General features: G+C 47.0%; 1 protein-coding gene across 6 annotated transcripts in view; it reads right to left on the bottom strand.

Moving 5' to 3' along the window:
* LOC115175344 (transcription factor HIVEP3) overlaps positions 1–16,570 on the bottom strand; it is a 92,373-nt gene that overhangs the window by 8,351 nt on the left and 67,452 nt on the right. For all 6 annotated transcript variants that reach the window (XM_029734574.1, XM_029734559.1, XM_029734591.1 and 3 more), the window contains 2 exons: positions 9,545–14,254; positions 9,118–9,263 (listed from right to left, as the gene is read on the bottom strand). In XM_029734574.1, the coding sequence (XP_029590434.1) occupies positions 9,118–9,263; positions 9,545–13,837 (4,439 nt within the window). In that variant the 5' untranslated portion in view covers positions 13,838–14,254. The remainder of the gene's footprint in view (positions 1–9,117; positions 9,264–9,544; positions 14,255–16,570) is intronic.

Raw genomic sequence — 16,570 nt, 5'->3', positions numbered from 1 at the left:
TTCTCCAACTGAATAATGTTAATGTTCTCCAGAGAGCCCCCCCAGTCAGTCCCTCCTCTCTCACAGACGTGACTTAATTGGATCAGGATGAAAACATACAAGTCATTAAAACCAAATAACAGAGCTGAGCTGCCTGCATGCCGTGTATTTATAGAAAGTAGTGATGTGTGTTGTGTTCCGATGACGGCAGTCGTGGTTGAGAACACAGAAGAGAGGTAGAATGAATGACACACTGTTTCTGGAGTGCTACATGCATTGTGTGTGTGTTTGTGTGTTCCCCAATATTTGCAAGATTTAAGTGTCCCAGACAAGTTTTAAAGATAAGGGTGAAATATGCACGCACGAGAAACTCGTTTGCGCATTCTTCTGCTCATAGTGCGAGATGGTCAACGAGCCCTGATGGATGCTGTTAAATTCTCCAGATTAAGACTGGGACATCACAAAAATGTTCAGACATGTTTGATATTTTTGCTGTAGTCTGAGATGATTTAAGAGGGGACACCCATAAGAACAGCGGCACTAACCCATAGAAATGCATGTCAAGTACCTCTGCCGAGTCCCAACAAACGGTTGTTCCGGTTTTCAGGGGAAATGGAAAGAGAGCCTGTGATTGGACTTCTACTCCGTCTTAACTCTTCCTCCACATTTACTGGACTGGTTGAACAGTGCAGAAGAGAACGCCCCAACAGTTTTTTCCCCCCTTCTCCTCAAGACCAGTATGTAGGCCATTGTAGGGGATCTAGTTTCAGGCGTTTATTTTACGCCTGCTTCGTTAGGTTAATCTGTTGGCTACGGAACCGAGAGAGAAGTCAGCTGTAGCATAGGCTTGGAGTCAGCTGTAGCATATTGTATTTTTTGCTGTGCAACCTGGAAATTGGATTTGTGCACAGTGCTTCTAGAAACATCTACCAGATGTCTAAATTCTGTTTATGTTATTGTGTTGTTTCCTGACGAGCAGCAGCTGTTCCCCATTCCCCAAGTCAATCTTCCCCGTTTAGCATGTATCACATTTCATGCTCAAATCACCTCTTAAATTGATTGCGTTACTCAATGAATTGGTAAAAAACTATTTTGAGATTTGGGTATCCCAAAATGCTAATGGTGTAAAATCTTTGCAATGGCTAGTTTTAGAAAGCCAAAGTGTGGATTGCAGTCACTCCTTTTCCATAGACTGATTTCAATTTAAACAAATATTTACATATGTAAAATCACTAAACTGTCCCTTTAAGGTCAAAACTTTATGGCTTGTAAATTGTAAACCCCTGTTAGCAACCACTGATGATAGTTATAGATGTGGGGGACATAACCTGTCGGTGGGCCATCTATAGCTAAATTCCTGCTTTTCTACACAATCCAATATGACGTCTCTATTTAGAACAAAACGTAAACAAAAATGCCCACAGTCTTCAAGCTTGGTAAGAGATCATTATTAAATATGTTTAAGTGATTGATAAGACTGAACTAGATCAAAGGAAATTCAATAATCAATGTTGTCTTGCACCTTTAACCAATAACATAACAAATTAACAAAAATACAAAGACTTGATTGTCTTTATTTAGACATCTATATAACATTTCTGCCAGACTGCCCAGCCAGCCCGAGCCGCCTGCACCCCTGACCCCCACCAGTCTCTTACATAACTTAACTTTCTCCCAACACAATACACATTAACACAAAGAAACAGCAAATCCTCCATAAAATTAATCTCATAGGCCTAATAGTACTGTAGAGCTCCTTTTACGTGCACACAAAATAGCTGGGTCGCCCCATCCTGTTCCTAGGGGTCCAACACCCTACAGCGCCCCAACCCAACACACCACACTCAGCTTTAGGATCTTAGAGAAACATAAATGATTGGTTTTGGGTGTGTTAGGCCAAGGCCAGAGTGACAACCCACAAGACGGAAGACCCCCAGGGCCAGTTTTGAACAGTCCAGCAGCTAGGGATTAACAAAAAAGGTATCTCCCCTGACTTGGGCATGTTTTCAATAAACTCCTTTTGTAGTACTACATTCCATATAAGGCATCCAGACCTCATGAAAGTACCCAGTATACCCTTAATCTTGTAATAAATCAAATCTGGTGATACATAACTTGATATTTCTGCCATCCATTGTGACATTGAGGGAGGATAACCAACCTTCCAATTCATGGCAATGCTTAGCTACTATAAATGTTTCTTCTGATAAGTCTCCAGTATCAACATTTCCAAGCAAACAAAAACAGGGTGAAGGGAATCTGTAGACATGCTGAGATAAAATAACATATTCTTTGCCAGAATTCAGCCAGCCCTCACAAGACCATAACTTATGCAAATATGTCCCCTTTTGAGTTTTACACCTCCAGCAGAGGAATTACACTTCTGAGTGCATGTAATTAAGTTTCACTGGCATATAGTACGGCATATGGACGGTCTTAAAACTGCAGTAATTTATGTCTGAGATTGTATGAACATGACTGGGCATTCAAACATATCTGTATCCATGAATCATCATCAATAGCTTCCACCAGGTCTTCCTAACAAAGCCTCTATCAACCCTTGATATAGTTTGGAAATCAACTTGAGGTTTTTCAGACTGCCTTAAAATAGTTTCAATCTTTGAAGTATCTGGCTTGTCCAGTGTTTGCTGCACAGAGATAATAAAGTCTTGCATCTCTAAATATTCATCTCAGCTCTGTCACAGACTGGATCTTCCCTGGCTGCCTGACCCTGCTGAGACCCCTGTCACCATCTGATCCTCGTAAGATGAGGCATGACAAAGAATTACCTTGGTGTATGTTTATAAATTATATTATCAAAGAATAGAATCATGGTTTCATCGTTTGAACCAGATCTAGAGTGATTGAGGCAAAAAATAATAGCTAACGTTAACCAACTTTTGACCAGCTCTCTCTCTAATGGTACACCAACTGGCAAAAGCTATCCCTGTTCATTTACTTCTGTTGAAACGAGACAAAACAAAGGCTACAAAACATTTCCACACAAACCACAACAGCTGTTAGAAATATAGTAATACTAGCCACCTCATATCGCTATCTGATAGATGGCTAGACGCTGGAGCTGAACTGGCTGTGGTAGCTAGCTACTAGCGATTTAATTAATTAATCTCAGTCGAGAGGGGATGAAACATTAGCTAACATTACATATCAGTTACACTAGCGCTACTAGCTTAGCACTGGGAATTTTCACAAATGTATTATTTTTATCGGTTAAATTAAACAAAAGTTACCTTGCCAGCTACATTAGTCAACTAAATATTAGCCAGTTTCTGCTCTGCTTGCTTTTATAATTCGGAGAAAAGACAACACATACAGTGCTTTCGGAAAGTATTGAGATCCATTGACTTTTTCAGAGCTGATTTTGTACGTTTGCCCACTGACAAAGAAATTATCATTCTATAATTTTAATGGTAGGTTTATTTGAACAGTGAGAGACAGAATAACAACAAAAAATCCAGAAAAATGCATGTCAAAAATGTTATAAATTGATTTGCATTTTAATCAGGGAAATAAGTATTTGACCCCCTCTCAATCAGAAAGATTTCTGGCTCTCAGGTGTCTTTAATACAGGTAACGAGCTGAGATTAGGAGCACACTCTTAAAGGGAGTGCTCCTAATCTCAGTTTGTTACCTGTATAAAAGACACCTGTCCACAGAAGCAATCAATCAAATTCCAAACTCTCCACTGTGGCCAAGACCAAAGAGCTCTCCAAGGATGTTAGGGACAAGATTGTAGACCTACACAAGGCTGGAATGGGCTACAAGACCATCGCCAAGCAGCTTGGTGAGAAGGTGACAACAGTTGGTGTGATTATTCGCAAATGGAAGAAACACAAAAGAACTGTCAATCTCCCTCGGCCTGGGGCTCCATGCAAGATCTCACCTCGGAGTTGCAATGATCATGAGAACGGTGAGGAATCAGCCCAGAACTACACTGGAGGATCTTATCAATGATCTCAAGGCAGCTGGTACCATAGTCACCAAGAAAACAATTGGTTACACACTACGCTGTGAAGGACTGAAATCCTGCAGCACCCGCAAGGTCCCCCTGCTCAAGAAAGCACATATACATGCCCGTCTGAAGTTTGAATCATTCAGATGTTCATTGGCAGAGGACAACTGGGTGAAAGTGTTGTGGTCAGATGAGACCAAAATTGAGCTCTTTGGCATCAACTCAACTCGCCTTGTTTGGAGGAAGAGGAATGCTGCCTATGACCCCAAGAACACCATCCCCACTGTCAAACATGGAGGTGGAAACATTATGCTTTGGGGGTGTTTTTCTGCTACGGGGACAGGACAACTTCACCGCATCAAAGGGACGATGGACGAGGCCATGTACCGTCAAATCTTGGGTGAGAACCTCCTTCCCTCAGCCAGGGCATTGAAAATGGGTCGTGGATGGGTATTCCAGCATGACAATGACCCAAAACACACGGCCAAGGCAACAAAGGAGTGGCTCAAGAAGAAGCACATTAAGGTCCTGGAGTGGCCTAGCCAGTCTCCAGACCTTAATCCCATAGAAAATCTGTGCAGGGAGCTGAAGGTTCGAGTTGCCAAACGTCAGCCTCGAAACCTTAATGACTTGGAGAAGATCTGCAAAGAGGAGTGGGACAAAATCCCTCCTGAGATGTGTGGCCAACTACAAGAAACGTCTGACCTCTGTGATTGCTAAGAAGGGTTTTGCCACCAAGTACTAAGTCATGTTTTGCAGAGGGGTCAAATACTTATTTCCCTCATTAAAATGCAAATCAATTTATAACATTTTGACATGCGTTTTTCTGGATTTTTTTGTTGTTATTCTGTCTCTCACTGTTCAAATAAAACTACCATTAAAATTATAGAATGATCATTTCTTTGTCAGTGGGCAAACGTACAAAATCAGCAGGGGATCAAATACTTTTTTCCCTCACTGTACATTTGGAAACCAAGCACGAGGTATCAGTGTAGCCTATTATCGTCTGGACATGATGTTGAAATATCTTCATGTCTACAACAACAACAAAAAACTGCAGGCTTCCGTCATAAGAGTCGATTCATTTCGAAAAATTAAGAATTACATGGGGCAGTTTTGAAAAACTAATCCTGTGTGAATTCCTCTGGAATAAGGCACATGCTAGGATAATAATTACAAAACCAACATATCTAGTAATACCTGTCCGAATAGGGCTAGAACATGGCAAAGAATAGCCTTATCAGCATAGAGCGCACCGCATCATCCCATGGGATCGGTCAAGGCGGCACACAGCAGAAATATCACTGAAATATTTGAGTTCCTACACATCACCTTCTATATTCAAACGGACAGCATCATGCTCATGTCAGTCCTCTAGAATGCAAATGTAGTCTTCCTAGTAGGACTCTGCAATAATGAGGTGTACGTGTGTGCGAATCTCTTTCAGCGTGTTTTGGGAGATGAGCAAGAGTCGACTCCTACGACTCCAACCACAGGAGTCGAAGTCGACTCCAAAAATCCTTGAGTCGTGCACCACTTTCTAAAACCATCCGCTGCCATTGTTGCAACCCCTATTACCAGTCTGTTCAACCTCTCTTTCGTATCGTCCGAGATCCCTAAAGATTGGAAAGCTGCCGCAGTCATCCACCTCTTCAAAGGGGGTGACAACCTAGACCCAAACTGTTACAGACCTATTTCCATCCTGCCTTGCCTATCCAAAGTCTTCGAAAGCCAAGTTAACAAACAGATCACTGACCATTTCGAATCCCACCGTACCTTCTCCGCTGTGCAATCTGGTTTCCGAGCCGGTCACGGGTGCACCTCAGCCACGCTCAATGTATTAAATGATATCATAACCGCCATCGATAAAAGACAGTACTGTGCAGCCGTCTTCATCGACCTGGCCAAGGCTTTCGACTCTGTCAATCACCGTATTCTTATCGGCAGACTCAATAGCCTTGGTTTTTCTAATGACTGCCTCGCCTGGTTCACCAACTACTTTGCAGACAGAGTTCAGTGTGTCAAATCTGAGGGCATGTTGTCCCAACCTCTGGTAGTCTCTATGGGGGTACCACAGGGTTCAATTCTCGGGCTGACTCTTTTCTCTGTATATATCAATGATGTTGCTCTTGCTGCGGACGATTCCCTGATCCACCTCTATGCAGACGACACCATTCTGTATACTTCTGGCCCTTCCTTGGACACTGTGCTAACTAACCTCCAAACGAGCTTCAATGCCATACAACACTCCTTGCATTTGGTTTTACTAGTGTTTAAGAGCAGTTGGAGGCCACCTCCAACTGCTCTTAAACACTAGTAAAACCAAATGCATGCTTTTCAACCGTTCGCTGCCCGCACCCGCCCGCCCGACTAGCATCACCACCCTGGACCTAGATTATGTGGACCACTACAATTACCTAGGTGTCTGGCTAGACCGTAAACTCTCCTTCCAGACTCATATTAAACTTCTCCAATCCAAAATCAAATCTAGAATCGGCTTTCTATTTCGCAACAAAGCCTCCTTCACTCACGCTGCCAAACTTACCCTAGTAAAACTGACTATCCTACCGATCCTCGACTTTAGCGATGTCATCTACAAAATAGCTTCCAATACTCTACTCAGCAAACTGGATGCAGTCTATCACAGTGCCATCCGTTTTGTTACCAAATCACCTTATACCACCCACCACTGCGACCTGTATGCTCTAGTCGGCTGGCCCTCACTACATATTCGTCGCCAGACCCACTGGCTCCAGGTCATCTATAAGACTATGCTTGGTAAAGCTCTGCCTTATCTCAGTTCACCAGTCACGATAACAACACTCACCCGTAGCACACGTCCCAGCAGGTATATCTCACTGATCATCCCCAAAGCCAACACCTTATTTGGTCACCTTTCATTCTAGTTCTCTGCTGCCAGTGACTGGAACGAACTGCAAAAATCGCTGAAGTTGGAGACTTATTTCCCTCACCAACTTTAAACATCAGCTATCGCTGCAGCTGTACATAGCCCATCTGTACATTGCCCACCCTATCTACCTACCTCATCCCCTTACTGTTTTTATTTTATTTACTTTTCTGGTCTTTTTGCACACCAGTATCTCTACATGCACATCTTCATATGCTCATTTATCACTCCAGTGTTAATCTGCTAAATTGTAATTATTTGCGCCTATGGCCTATTTATTGCCTACCTCCTCATGCCTTTTGCACACACTGTATATAGACTTTCTTTTTTCTACTGTATCATAGACGTGTTTATTGTGTTATTGGCTTGTTTGTTTACTCCATGTGTAACTGTGTTGTTGTCTGTGTCACACTGCTTTGCTTTATCTTGGCCAGGTTGCAGTTGTAAATGAAAACTTGTTCTCAACTTGCCTACCTGGTTAAATAAAGGTGAAATAAAATAAATAAATAAAATAAACCACTATGTTCAACTCTCCCTTGCTGGTCCAGCCAGCCTTCCAGAAGCTTGGCCTTCACAAAGCCTGTTTGTCCGCTTTGTGGTGTCCACACGGTCCTAAATCCAGCCAAACAGTCTACCCATCCATTATGCGTGGGAATACTTGGGAACAGATTACCAAAATGAAAATCACCTGGAGCTGACTTCCTTGTGTTTTTACAGTCTTTCATATTCTCCCCCCCCCCCCCCCCCAGGGGAACCCTGATTTATAATAGCTGTATGTATTAAACACAATAACTTATTTTCATTATATTTAACAGATTCATTCCTTTTATATTCCATTAGTGGAAAACTGTGATCATGCCCCAGAAAACATGCTAGCCTCTCACCTTTACCAATAACCAGGGAGGTTAGTATTTTTTGGGGGGGTATGATCTTTATTGTATGCCTCTAACTTTATCACTCATCGTTATTCATGATTATCCGTAATCATGGTAGCATCCACATTAATGTAGATGTGTTCAGAACCAACTATATAGAATTATAATTTTAGTATGACAAAGTATGACAAAGCAAGCTGTCTAAATTAGATGGTGATTTATGGAAAGCTCTACTCCTGCATATTATTTTAGCTGGAATTATCATTCTTCACAAATGTTATAATAAATCAATGTATAAGTAACAATTTTATGAGAAATCATTATTAATATCCTAAAATAGTGTCAATAATTAGACAACAAACAGCATTGTGTAAGCTTAATCACCCCCCCACCCACATACACTTATGTTGTCCATCTGTCATTCATTGTAAAAACTTCTCTATCACATATCTTTCTATCAACACCTATCTGTTTGTATTTCTGTCTCCATCTCTTTCGCACACGTCCTTGTCTGTCATAAGGAAACAAAAAATGTTCAACGCTTCCTTCTATTTTTCCCTCTCTCCACCATTTCCCCTCTTTCCCTTTCAATTCCATCTCTATCACACTGTCTTTTACTGTGCTCTTGGCAGATCACTATCTGTTGGCTAGACTGCAGCAGCTGCCACAGGAAAGGCAGCTTTGTGAGCTGCGATCAGAGGCAACAGTGAGAGCAGATACTGCAGTGGGAAGACTGACACACACAACTCGCAGCAATTAGCCTTGTTCAATCCTCACACCCAAATATTGCCTTTACTCAAGAGACTTACAGTGACTTCTTTCCTACATATGTATGTACAGTACAGCAGCTAAACTTCAGTTGCTCTCGTGTCATTGAGAGGAAGGTATACAGACAAATGAGAATCTCAAAACAAATCTGGAGGGATGCCTTCTGCCTGTCTGCTGCACCGCACAAATACCAACCCCATTCAACACATTCAGGTCTACATTTTCTACCAGCTGTGAATGGGTAAGGCTCTGCTGTCGGTATAAATGAAGTCCCTGGAGGCTAGCTCAACTGTTTCTCTGTTATTCTGGGAGACTGAAGTGTAAAACATTCTCCACTGTTACTGCCTTTTTTCCCTTCATAAATGTGGCATTTATATTTTGAGACTCTGCATTTGGTGGCAGCCCTGTGCTGCCTGGTACGGCTACCGTATCTGAATACAATGACTCACATCTACTGTATTGTTACATCTCTACTGCCTTCGCCTTTATCTGTCAGTAACGTTGAATATCTGCATGATGAATTTTGCAGAAAAATCTATCTGCTCATCGAACAAATCCACTAGTATTAGCTGATCAGAGAGGTATGCAGTACTCCTGTGTCCTCTTTCTCTTACCCGCCCTCGAAGATTTGGACGCGGAGAGGTTCGCTCTGTTTGGAGGTGGAGGGCCCTTGCACTTCTCTCTTCCCCTTCTCCTCCTTCTCAGGCTGCTGTGGTGGCTCCTTCACTTCGACAGGGGTGCTGGGTGGGATAGCATGTACCTACACTCAAAGACAGACACAGGCAAATTCACCAACGCACCCTGACATCTTGGTTGGCAATGACAGTACATTGGAACAACAATTAATGTCAAAGATTTAATGTATTGGTTGTAGTATATAATCTAACAGCATAGTGTCTGGTAATTTCCAGCTGTGGAATTGTGGGGTATGCATTATACTATATAATTCATAACTAAAACTAAATCAGTGGTTTTGGTAGTTTTGGTCTAATTGGCCCATGCTGTGTTTTCCTAGATATTGAAAATTGCTGTTATATTTACCTCTGAAATGTAGGTCTTTCTGCTGCTGGCAGAGACCACCTTGCCTGTCGCAGGGGTTAGAGCTGTGGCCATGGTGTAGGTCTCCAAGCTGTGCTTCTGCTTGGAGCTCAGCAGGGACAGGGCCAGCTTGGTGGACAGGCCTGGCAGGTTGGGGTTGTGCACGCTGACGCTCCAGGAGGTGTAAACGGAGGTTTGTGACTCCCTCTGGGCAGACGGGTTGGGCTTCACGTAGTTCAAGTAGCACCAGCTGACTGAGGTGGTTGTGTGGAGGCTGGTATACGAGGGGGCTTTGGCTCGCTCTGGACTCTGGGGTACAAAGGAAGCACTCACTCCCTGGCCCTCATTCTCCTCCCTCCCCTTTTCTTTCTTAGGTTCAGCCTTCCCTTGCATCTCCCCCTCTTCCCTGTGCCCCTCTGGGTCCCGTACCTTCTCTTCCTCCTCGACTTTCACAGTAACTAATCCTATCTGTGCCCTTTTCGGCTCTTTCTCTTCATCTTCCCCTGCTTCCAGTTTTCTCCCAGTACCCTTATTTTCCTCTTCCTCTCCCACCTTCTCTTCCTCCACCTCTTCCTCCTTCACTCGTTTCTGCTGACGCTGGGCCTCTGTGCTAAGCTCCAGACTGGCTGCAGGGGAGAGCATGCGTTTGCTCCCTACAGCCCCCAGTGGCCCGCAGCCCTCCCTGGACACAGAGCCCAGCTCCAGGGGCAGAGACAGGGGCAGGTAGCTCTTGAAGTCCGGGGTGGGGATCTTTAGATAGGACCTCTGCAGCTTGTCCTGCTCCAGCTGGCCCATGATAACCATGGCCATGCAGCAGATGGGCTCCTGGGAGCGGGCTGACGCCAAGATCTGAGATAGGGTGGTGTACAGGGCACTGGCATAGGTGGTCATGTGGGTCTGGAGGCGCACTGGCACCACCAGTGACACGACTGGCATCAGCTGCGCCAGGCACGTTGCGATGACAGGCGGGGGATGGAGGCAAGGTAGGGGGACTAAGGACTGAGGAGATGGGGAAGGGAGAACCACAGTGGGGGGTATGGGGGGCTGTGTGGGGACTTGGATGGTGAGCCCAGGGGAAACGGGGAAGTACACATTCTCGTCAGCCCCGGTGGGGTACTGCAGGGAGAGCAGAGCTGAGAAAGGATGGAGGGGCAGGCCTAAGCATTCTGCCATGTGAAGCTGCCCTGGGTGGACTTGTATGGTTGGAGGAGAAGGGTGTGTGTGTAAGAAGGCTCTGTGGATGATGTGGGTGGAGAGGACATCTGAGATGGCAGTGGTGACCGGGTGGAGCTGGGCTATCTGGCCAAGAGGGAACCGATCATGCCCAGTTGGTTGCATGGGGAATGGGGGTATCCGGGGCTGGTGGAACAGCTGTACGGTCTTCCCTATGGCCTCCGGGCTGAGCCTCGAGGTGCTGGCTTCAGCTGGGTGGAGGGCAGGGTGGCTGGTGTAGGACGGGCCTGGCTTGGGGCTCCCTGGTCGGCCCGAGTGGCTGGCCATGGCCCCTTCCTCGTGGTCTGGCTCGCCCAGGGTGGCGTGCTTCACAAGTAGGCACTTCCTCCTTTCCCTCCAGGCTGATGCAGACCGCTGCGGGGATAGGGACCCGTAGTCAAAGGATTTGCTCCTTGTCTCCACAACCTCGTCCGTATGCTGTTGGCTGGCAGGGGCCTGCTCCGAGGCTGAGCGCCGCATCTCTCTTTGGGGTTGGTATTGTTGGTGGAGGCCCGAGGGCACGGTTAGCATGTGGGAGCCCTGGGTGCTGCTGGAGCCCCAGGGGGAAGGCTCAGCAGGTTTTCCCCCCATGTCTTCAAAGGAGGCAGATCGGCTGGGCGAGCGGGAAATGTTGCTCTCCTGGCTGGGGCTCCGGGCCCCCAGCGATACCGACTCAAAGCTGGACTCCCCGGAAGACTGGGCAGCAGCCTCGGCTAGACGGAGACGCTTCTTCTTTGGTGGCAGCTTCTCGGCGGGGAGCTGAGCCATACTCTGGCTGCGCTGAGGCCACTGGAACTCCTCTACCACACTCTCTGGCTCCTTGGACAAGGATGTCGTCGCCGTGGGCGACACTGGCACCATATCAGCGTCAGGTTCCACCGTCACTAGGATCTCTGGCACTTGGATATTGTGCTGGCGGACCAGGCGGGACATGGAGGGCGATGATTTTGGCTGCGGCTGTTTTTGCAGTGTTGACTGGCTCTCTCTGAGCTCTATAGACTCCTGGCTCTCCATGGATATACTTTCCTGCTTCTCGAAGGAGCTGGTGTGCTGGATGACAGAGATACCCTTCCTGTCTTGCTGCTGCTGCTCAGTCTGTGAGAGAGCACCTGAGAAGGCCTCACTCTGCTCCACCAGGCTTGGCACTGCAGTGGTGGTTGCGGGGCTGCAGGTCACAACAGCTGTAGGCTCGGGGCTGGGAGGATCCTCCTCCAGACTCTCCTCTTTCCTCCTCTTCCTCACTGCCATGGCCAGTGCCCGGAATTTATAGTGCATCATCTGGGGACGGTCATCCCGGCACGCCCCATCCACCTCTCCTCTCTCCAGCTCCTTTATTGGCTGGCCTGTGCAAAGACCCCTGTGGGCCTCGTAACTCTCCCTTTGTTTACAGCGGACTCCGCAGGCCTTGCACTCATAGAGCCTTGGACCTTTGCGTTGCTGCTGTTGCTGCTTCCTGGTTAGGCTGCTTTCTGTTGCTGCGTAGGAGGGGCCAGCCTCCTCCAGGCTGAGTTCAGCCCCGAGGGGCACCTCGATGGCGGGCTGGCGCCTCAGCAAATGGTGCTGCCTGCCCACCCTCATCTCGGCCACCACAGCCTGCTGCTCATCAAAGGAGTGGCTCAGACGACAGAAGCCCCAGGGAGAGGTGGTGGAGTGGTTTCCCGGGCCTGCTGAGGTGGGCGTGGAGTGGCTTCTCAGCAGAGGCACTGAAGAGGAAGACTCCTGGACCCCCGATGGGTCCACGTCTTGGACATGGGGAAAGAATGATTGGCCTGCCATACTGGGGCCTGGGCTTTCTCCCTTAGGCTCAAACATATAGGGGTCTTTGGGGCAGGAGAACTTGGGTAACTCCAGACTACTCTTCCTGGAGAGCAAGGAGCGCCTGGGCTTGACGCTGTCAATCTCGCTGGTGTCCACCACTGCCTCGTTGATGGTGATGAGTTTGGTGATGTGCTCGATGACCTGCGTCTTGGGCACGCTGAAGGGCATGCTACTCTTCTCCTCCATCCCTGGTGAAGAAGAGTGGGCGTGCTGCTGATGGGGACCGCGCTGCTGCCCTCCAAGCCGTCCATACTTGCCCAGAATGATCTCGGCATAGGTTTTGGCGGTGGGAGGGCTCACCTGGGAGTCAGCTCGGCTCATCTCAGTGCTCCTCGAAAGGGAGAAGTAGCCTGACTCTTGGCTGCCTTTACTGCTGGGGCCCAGTGAAGAGGAGGTGGAGGAAGAGGGAGGGTCTTCTGGGGAGGCCATGGGGCCACGCTTCCTCTCACTCAGCCTCATGGCCAGTCTCTGCTTCACGGCCTGGGAGTTGTCAGACCTCTGGCCCTCCTCTTGCCCTAACAGTGCCAAACTGCTGCTACTCTTCTGCTTGCCCAACTTCTCCTTCCTGTACTGACCCGACTCCTCCTCAGAGTCTGTACTCTCCCCCTCTGTAGGCTCCTCGGGATCCTCTCCCGGGGCGCTCATCGCAGGTCCGCTCAGGCTCAGCTCGTCCCGGCTGGACGCCAGGCCTGCCTTGATTCGGTGGGCGTGGGACTTGCGGTGCTTGTACAGGTTACTCTTGGTCTTGAAGGAGAAGCCACAGGGGACGCAGGGGTAAGGCCTCTCCCCTGTGTGAGAGCGGATGTGTTTCTGGAGAACGCTGGGTTTGGCACATGGACGGCCGCAGTAAGTGCACACATACCTCCCCGGTTTCTGGAGCTTCCTCTCACCTCTTTTAGATGGGCTGCCCTCTGGGGCTTCCTGATTGGGCTGGGACTGGACCCCATGAGTGTTATGGCCTTGGGTAGAGGAGGATTGTAGGGATGAGGTGGAGGGGATGCTGCCTCCTGAAGGACCTGAGGTGTCTGTTGAGTGCTGCCATGCTGCTGCTTGGGTCTTGTGCTGATGCTGAAGCCTGAGGAGCAGGTCGCTACGCTTGGGCTTGCGGTGGTGGAGGCGTCCCAGGCCACCGTGGACGGGGCGGGGGTTGGATGGCGGCTGCTGTGGACGGGACCCTGTGGGGGACTCAGCGGCCCCAGCAGACAGAGGCTGCTGTTGCCTTCCGGATCGCTCACCATCAGCAGGATGGCTGGGCTCCGCCTCCATAGAGTGGGGAGGAGGCCTTACAGACACACAGGGAATGCCTCTGGGAGCAGTGTGCCACACAGCCTCATGAGGCTAGCCGCAGTGCTGCAGAGATGCCTGGGACGAGGGAACATCTAATGGAGTACCTTTTTATGAGCAGGCCAAAAGTCATTCAAGAGGATCAAATAAGACATAATTAAATAGTGCCCCAGAGCAGCATAGAGGATGTAGGTAAACATAGATCCTCTCTTATCACGGAGTAAGCCTGTTCCCATCCGGCCTGAGCCATTGTGACAGGTCTTCACTGTGGACTGGGAGCTAGACGAGGTTTTGGCTTGGCATACTGCTGGACCGTTCTGACACTGCTAAGTAGAAACCTCTGGGTCTTCTCTTGTTCCTCTTAGGCCGTCACTGGTCAATCCTAGCACCTCACTGGATCTGCAGAAACACAGAAATAATCAGAAGTGAGTCACAGAGCTTAGGCAGACCTGACAAAATACACCTAGGCATTTGTTTCATTGGTTATGACTCGTGACACTATCAATGACTAGGTGGCCAGTCCCTACAGACACCAAAAACAGACTGTTTGTCATGGGGTTAAGGCCTAGTCAATGCCCTGTGACCAAACACTGACTTTCACGTTGATATTGCTGCCACATATCATACCCTGACAAATAAGGCCACATTTCCTTGGCCTGATGAGTGGGGGAAGTGTTCTAATGATCACATTAGCGAGGTAATTGCGGTAACACTGTTATTGCTCTGATCTGTTCTTGGCTGAAGGGTCTCTGCCACATACAGAAAGTCTATTTCAGTGTGCTTCTACCCTGTAATGTTGGTTCTGTATGTGGAAATGTGCTTGAATGGTCTCAATGCACTAATGTGCAATATCCAACATAAAACCTCCTAGTTCCAAAAAGAGATCAGACACAGTAAGAGAGAAAAGTCTACCACACCACTGTGTATCTATCTCTGACTCCAAACCATCTGGCTAGAGCAGTCTGCACGAGACACCACTGCTCTGACAAGGCCAAGCAAGGTCAACATCCAGGGAAGCAGCGCCAACAGAGAGGTTAAAAGTGTGACACAATGTCAAGGCACTAAGTCTAAACAAACATTTGAAATTGAGCCTGAGCTTATTTGATCTTGTTCTAAAGCTAGGGAAAGGGGGGCTATCTTCTTGTAATGAGTAAAGATGAGTTGACAGCAATGGGTGAAGTAGTTGAAGATAGAAAAAAGACTGCAGGCAGATGAGTAAGTGCTCCCCTCTTTTATCAAGACATATCTGTTGTTATATTTCCCACATTAGGAGAAACCCAGGTCTCAACACCACACACAGAAATCTTGTACCGCAGCCAATCAAAACACATTCTGGGAGCAAATGTCACTGAGCTGCCGTAGCCAACTGCTGACAGTCCGGGCTGAGGCCCATCCACTGACATCCATCCTCATCAGAGCAGAACCATCAACACACACTTCTCAGGATAGCTTAGGATAGCTTAAATAAAACAGATAGCTCTGCTTATGTGCAGAGTGGTCTTTGGCATTTTAAACTGTGTTCTCCTCCCTGCTGCAACAGCTCTGTATAAAGATATTCATCTCCATATCTCTAGTGTTCATAATAGGCCACACTATTAGGTAATCAGGTGCATAAGTATAACCATCAATAATAGCCTGATAAAATCAAAATATATAATACTTCAACTTTTCAATAAGTTTTATTTTAAATCAAAATCGGGAGTAAATCATAATTTAGTCTGAATAATGAATCATATTTCAGAAGACCACTTTTCAGGGAGGGAATAGATGTAGGGGTTATAAACTACTGCATTTAACAGTATGTAAGACAGTCCAGTCCCACCTTCCCTGGGTAAGGCAAAAGCAGTGGCAGAGGCTGACAAGTTGACAGGGTGAGTGAGTGTGCGAGAGAGAGAGATAACTCTGAGAGGCTGTGTGGAATCATTCAGTGTTCCAGCGGCTGGCTAAACAGGCCTAGAAGAAGACTAGTCTGACAGACTCCAGCTGGGGCAGCGGTGACATTTTTTTTTTTAATGAGCCCGGGTTTTCTCTCTTTTTCCATATGCTCCTGAAAAACACAGCACAGTCTGGGTTCATTACAGTGGAAAATAAAACAGAAAAACTCTTCCTTTTTGGAAGTGAATTGACAGATTATCAGCTCCATTTCCACGTTCCCCCACATACGATGATCATCCATTTAGTCTGTTTCGTCAAACAGAAGTTAACTTTGTTTACAGCAGAGTACCATCAATAGTAGCAATTAAAAATAATAACAGACTGAAGTGGCGGCATTAAAATGAACTCAAACGCCTCACAGTAAGAGAGGTAGACGAGAATATGTTCTGAGCTGTCCAGCTACATTGTGGTGTTAGCCTTGGGAATTAGCTAGAATAGTTAGAAAAGGGATTGTTTTATACTGTAGCTAGGTCATGGACCAATGTGGTCTCTTCACACACAATTCCCAAGAAAGAAAAGTGAGTGTGAGAATACTACAGGAGTGTGAGACTGAGAAATAAAAAAGGCATGAGTGGGAAAGACAGGAAAAGACAGGTAAAGAGTGGGAAGATGAATGGGGAGAAAAAAAGAAGCGTAGGAGGGCGATACATACTGTATATAGAAATATCGAGAGAGCGAAAGAAAAAAGAAAGAAAAGTGTCTTCCCCCTTCCTACTTGTGTGGTTTGAACTGAGCACACATTGGCCATCACAGTGTAAGGCTTAATAATCTCTGGCATAG

This window comes from Salmo trutta, chromosome 3 (genome assembly GCF_901001165.1).
Source record: "Salmo trutta chromosome 3, fSalTru1.1, whole genome shotgun sequence".
Classification (NCBI taxonomy): Eukaryota; Metazoa; Chordata; class Actinopteri; order Salmoniformes; family Salmonidae; genus Salmo; species Salmo trutta.
Note: the sequence above shows the minus strand (reverse complement) of the source record. Positions and strands in the feature narration are given on the sequence as shown.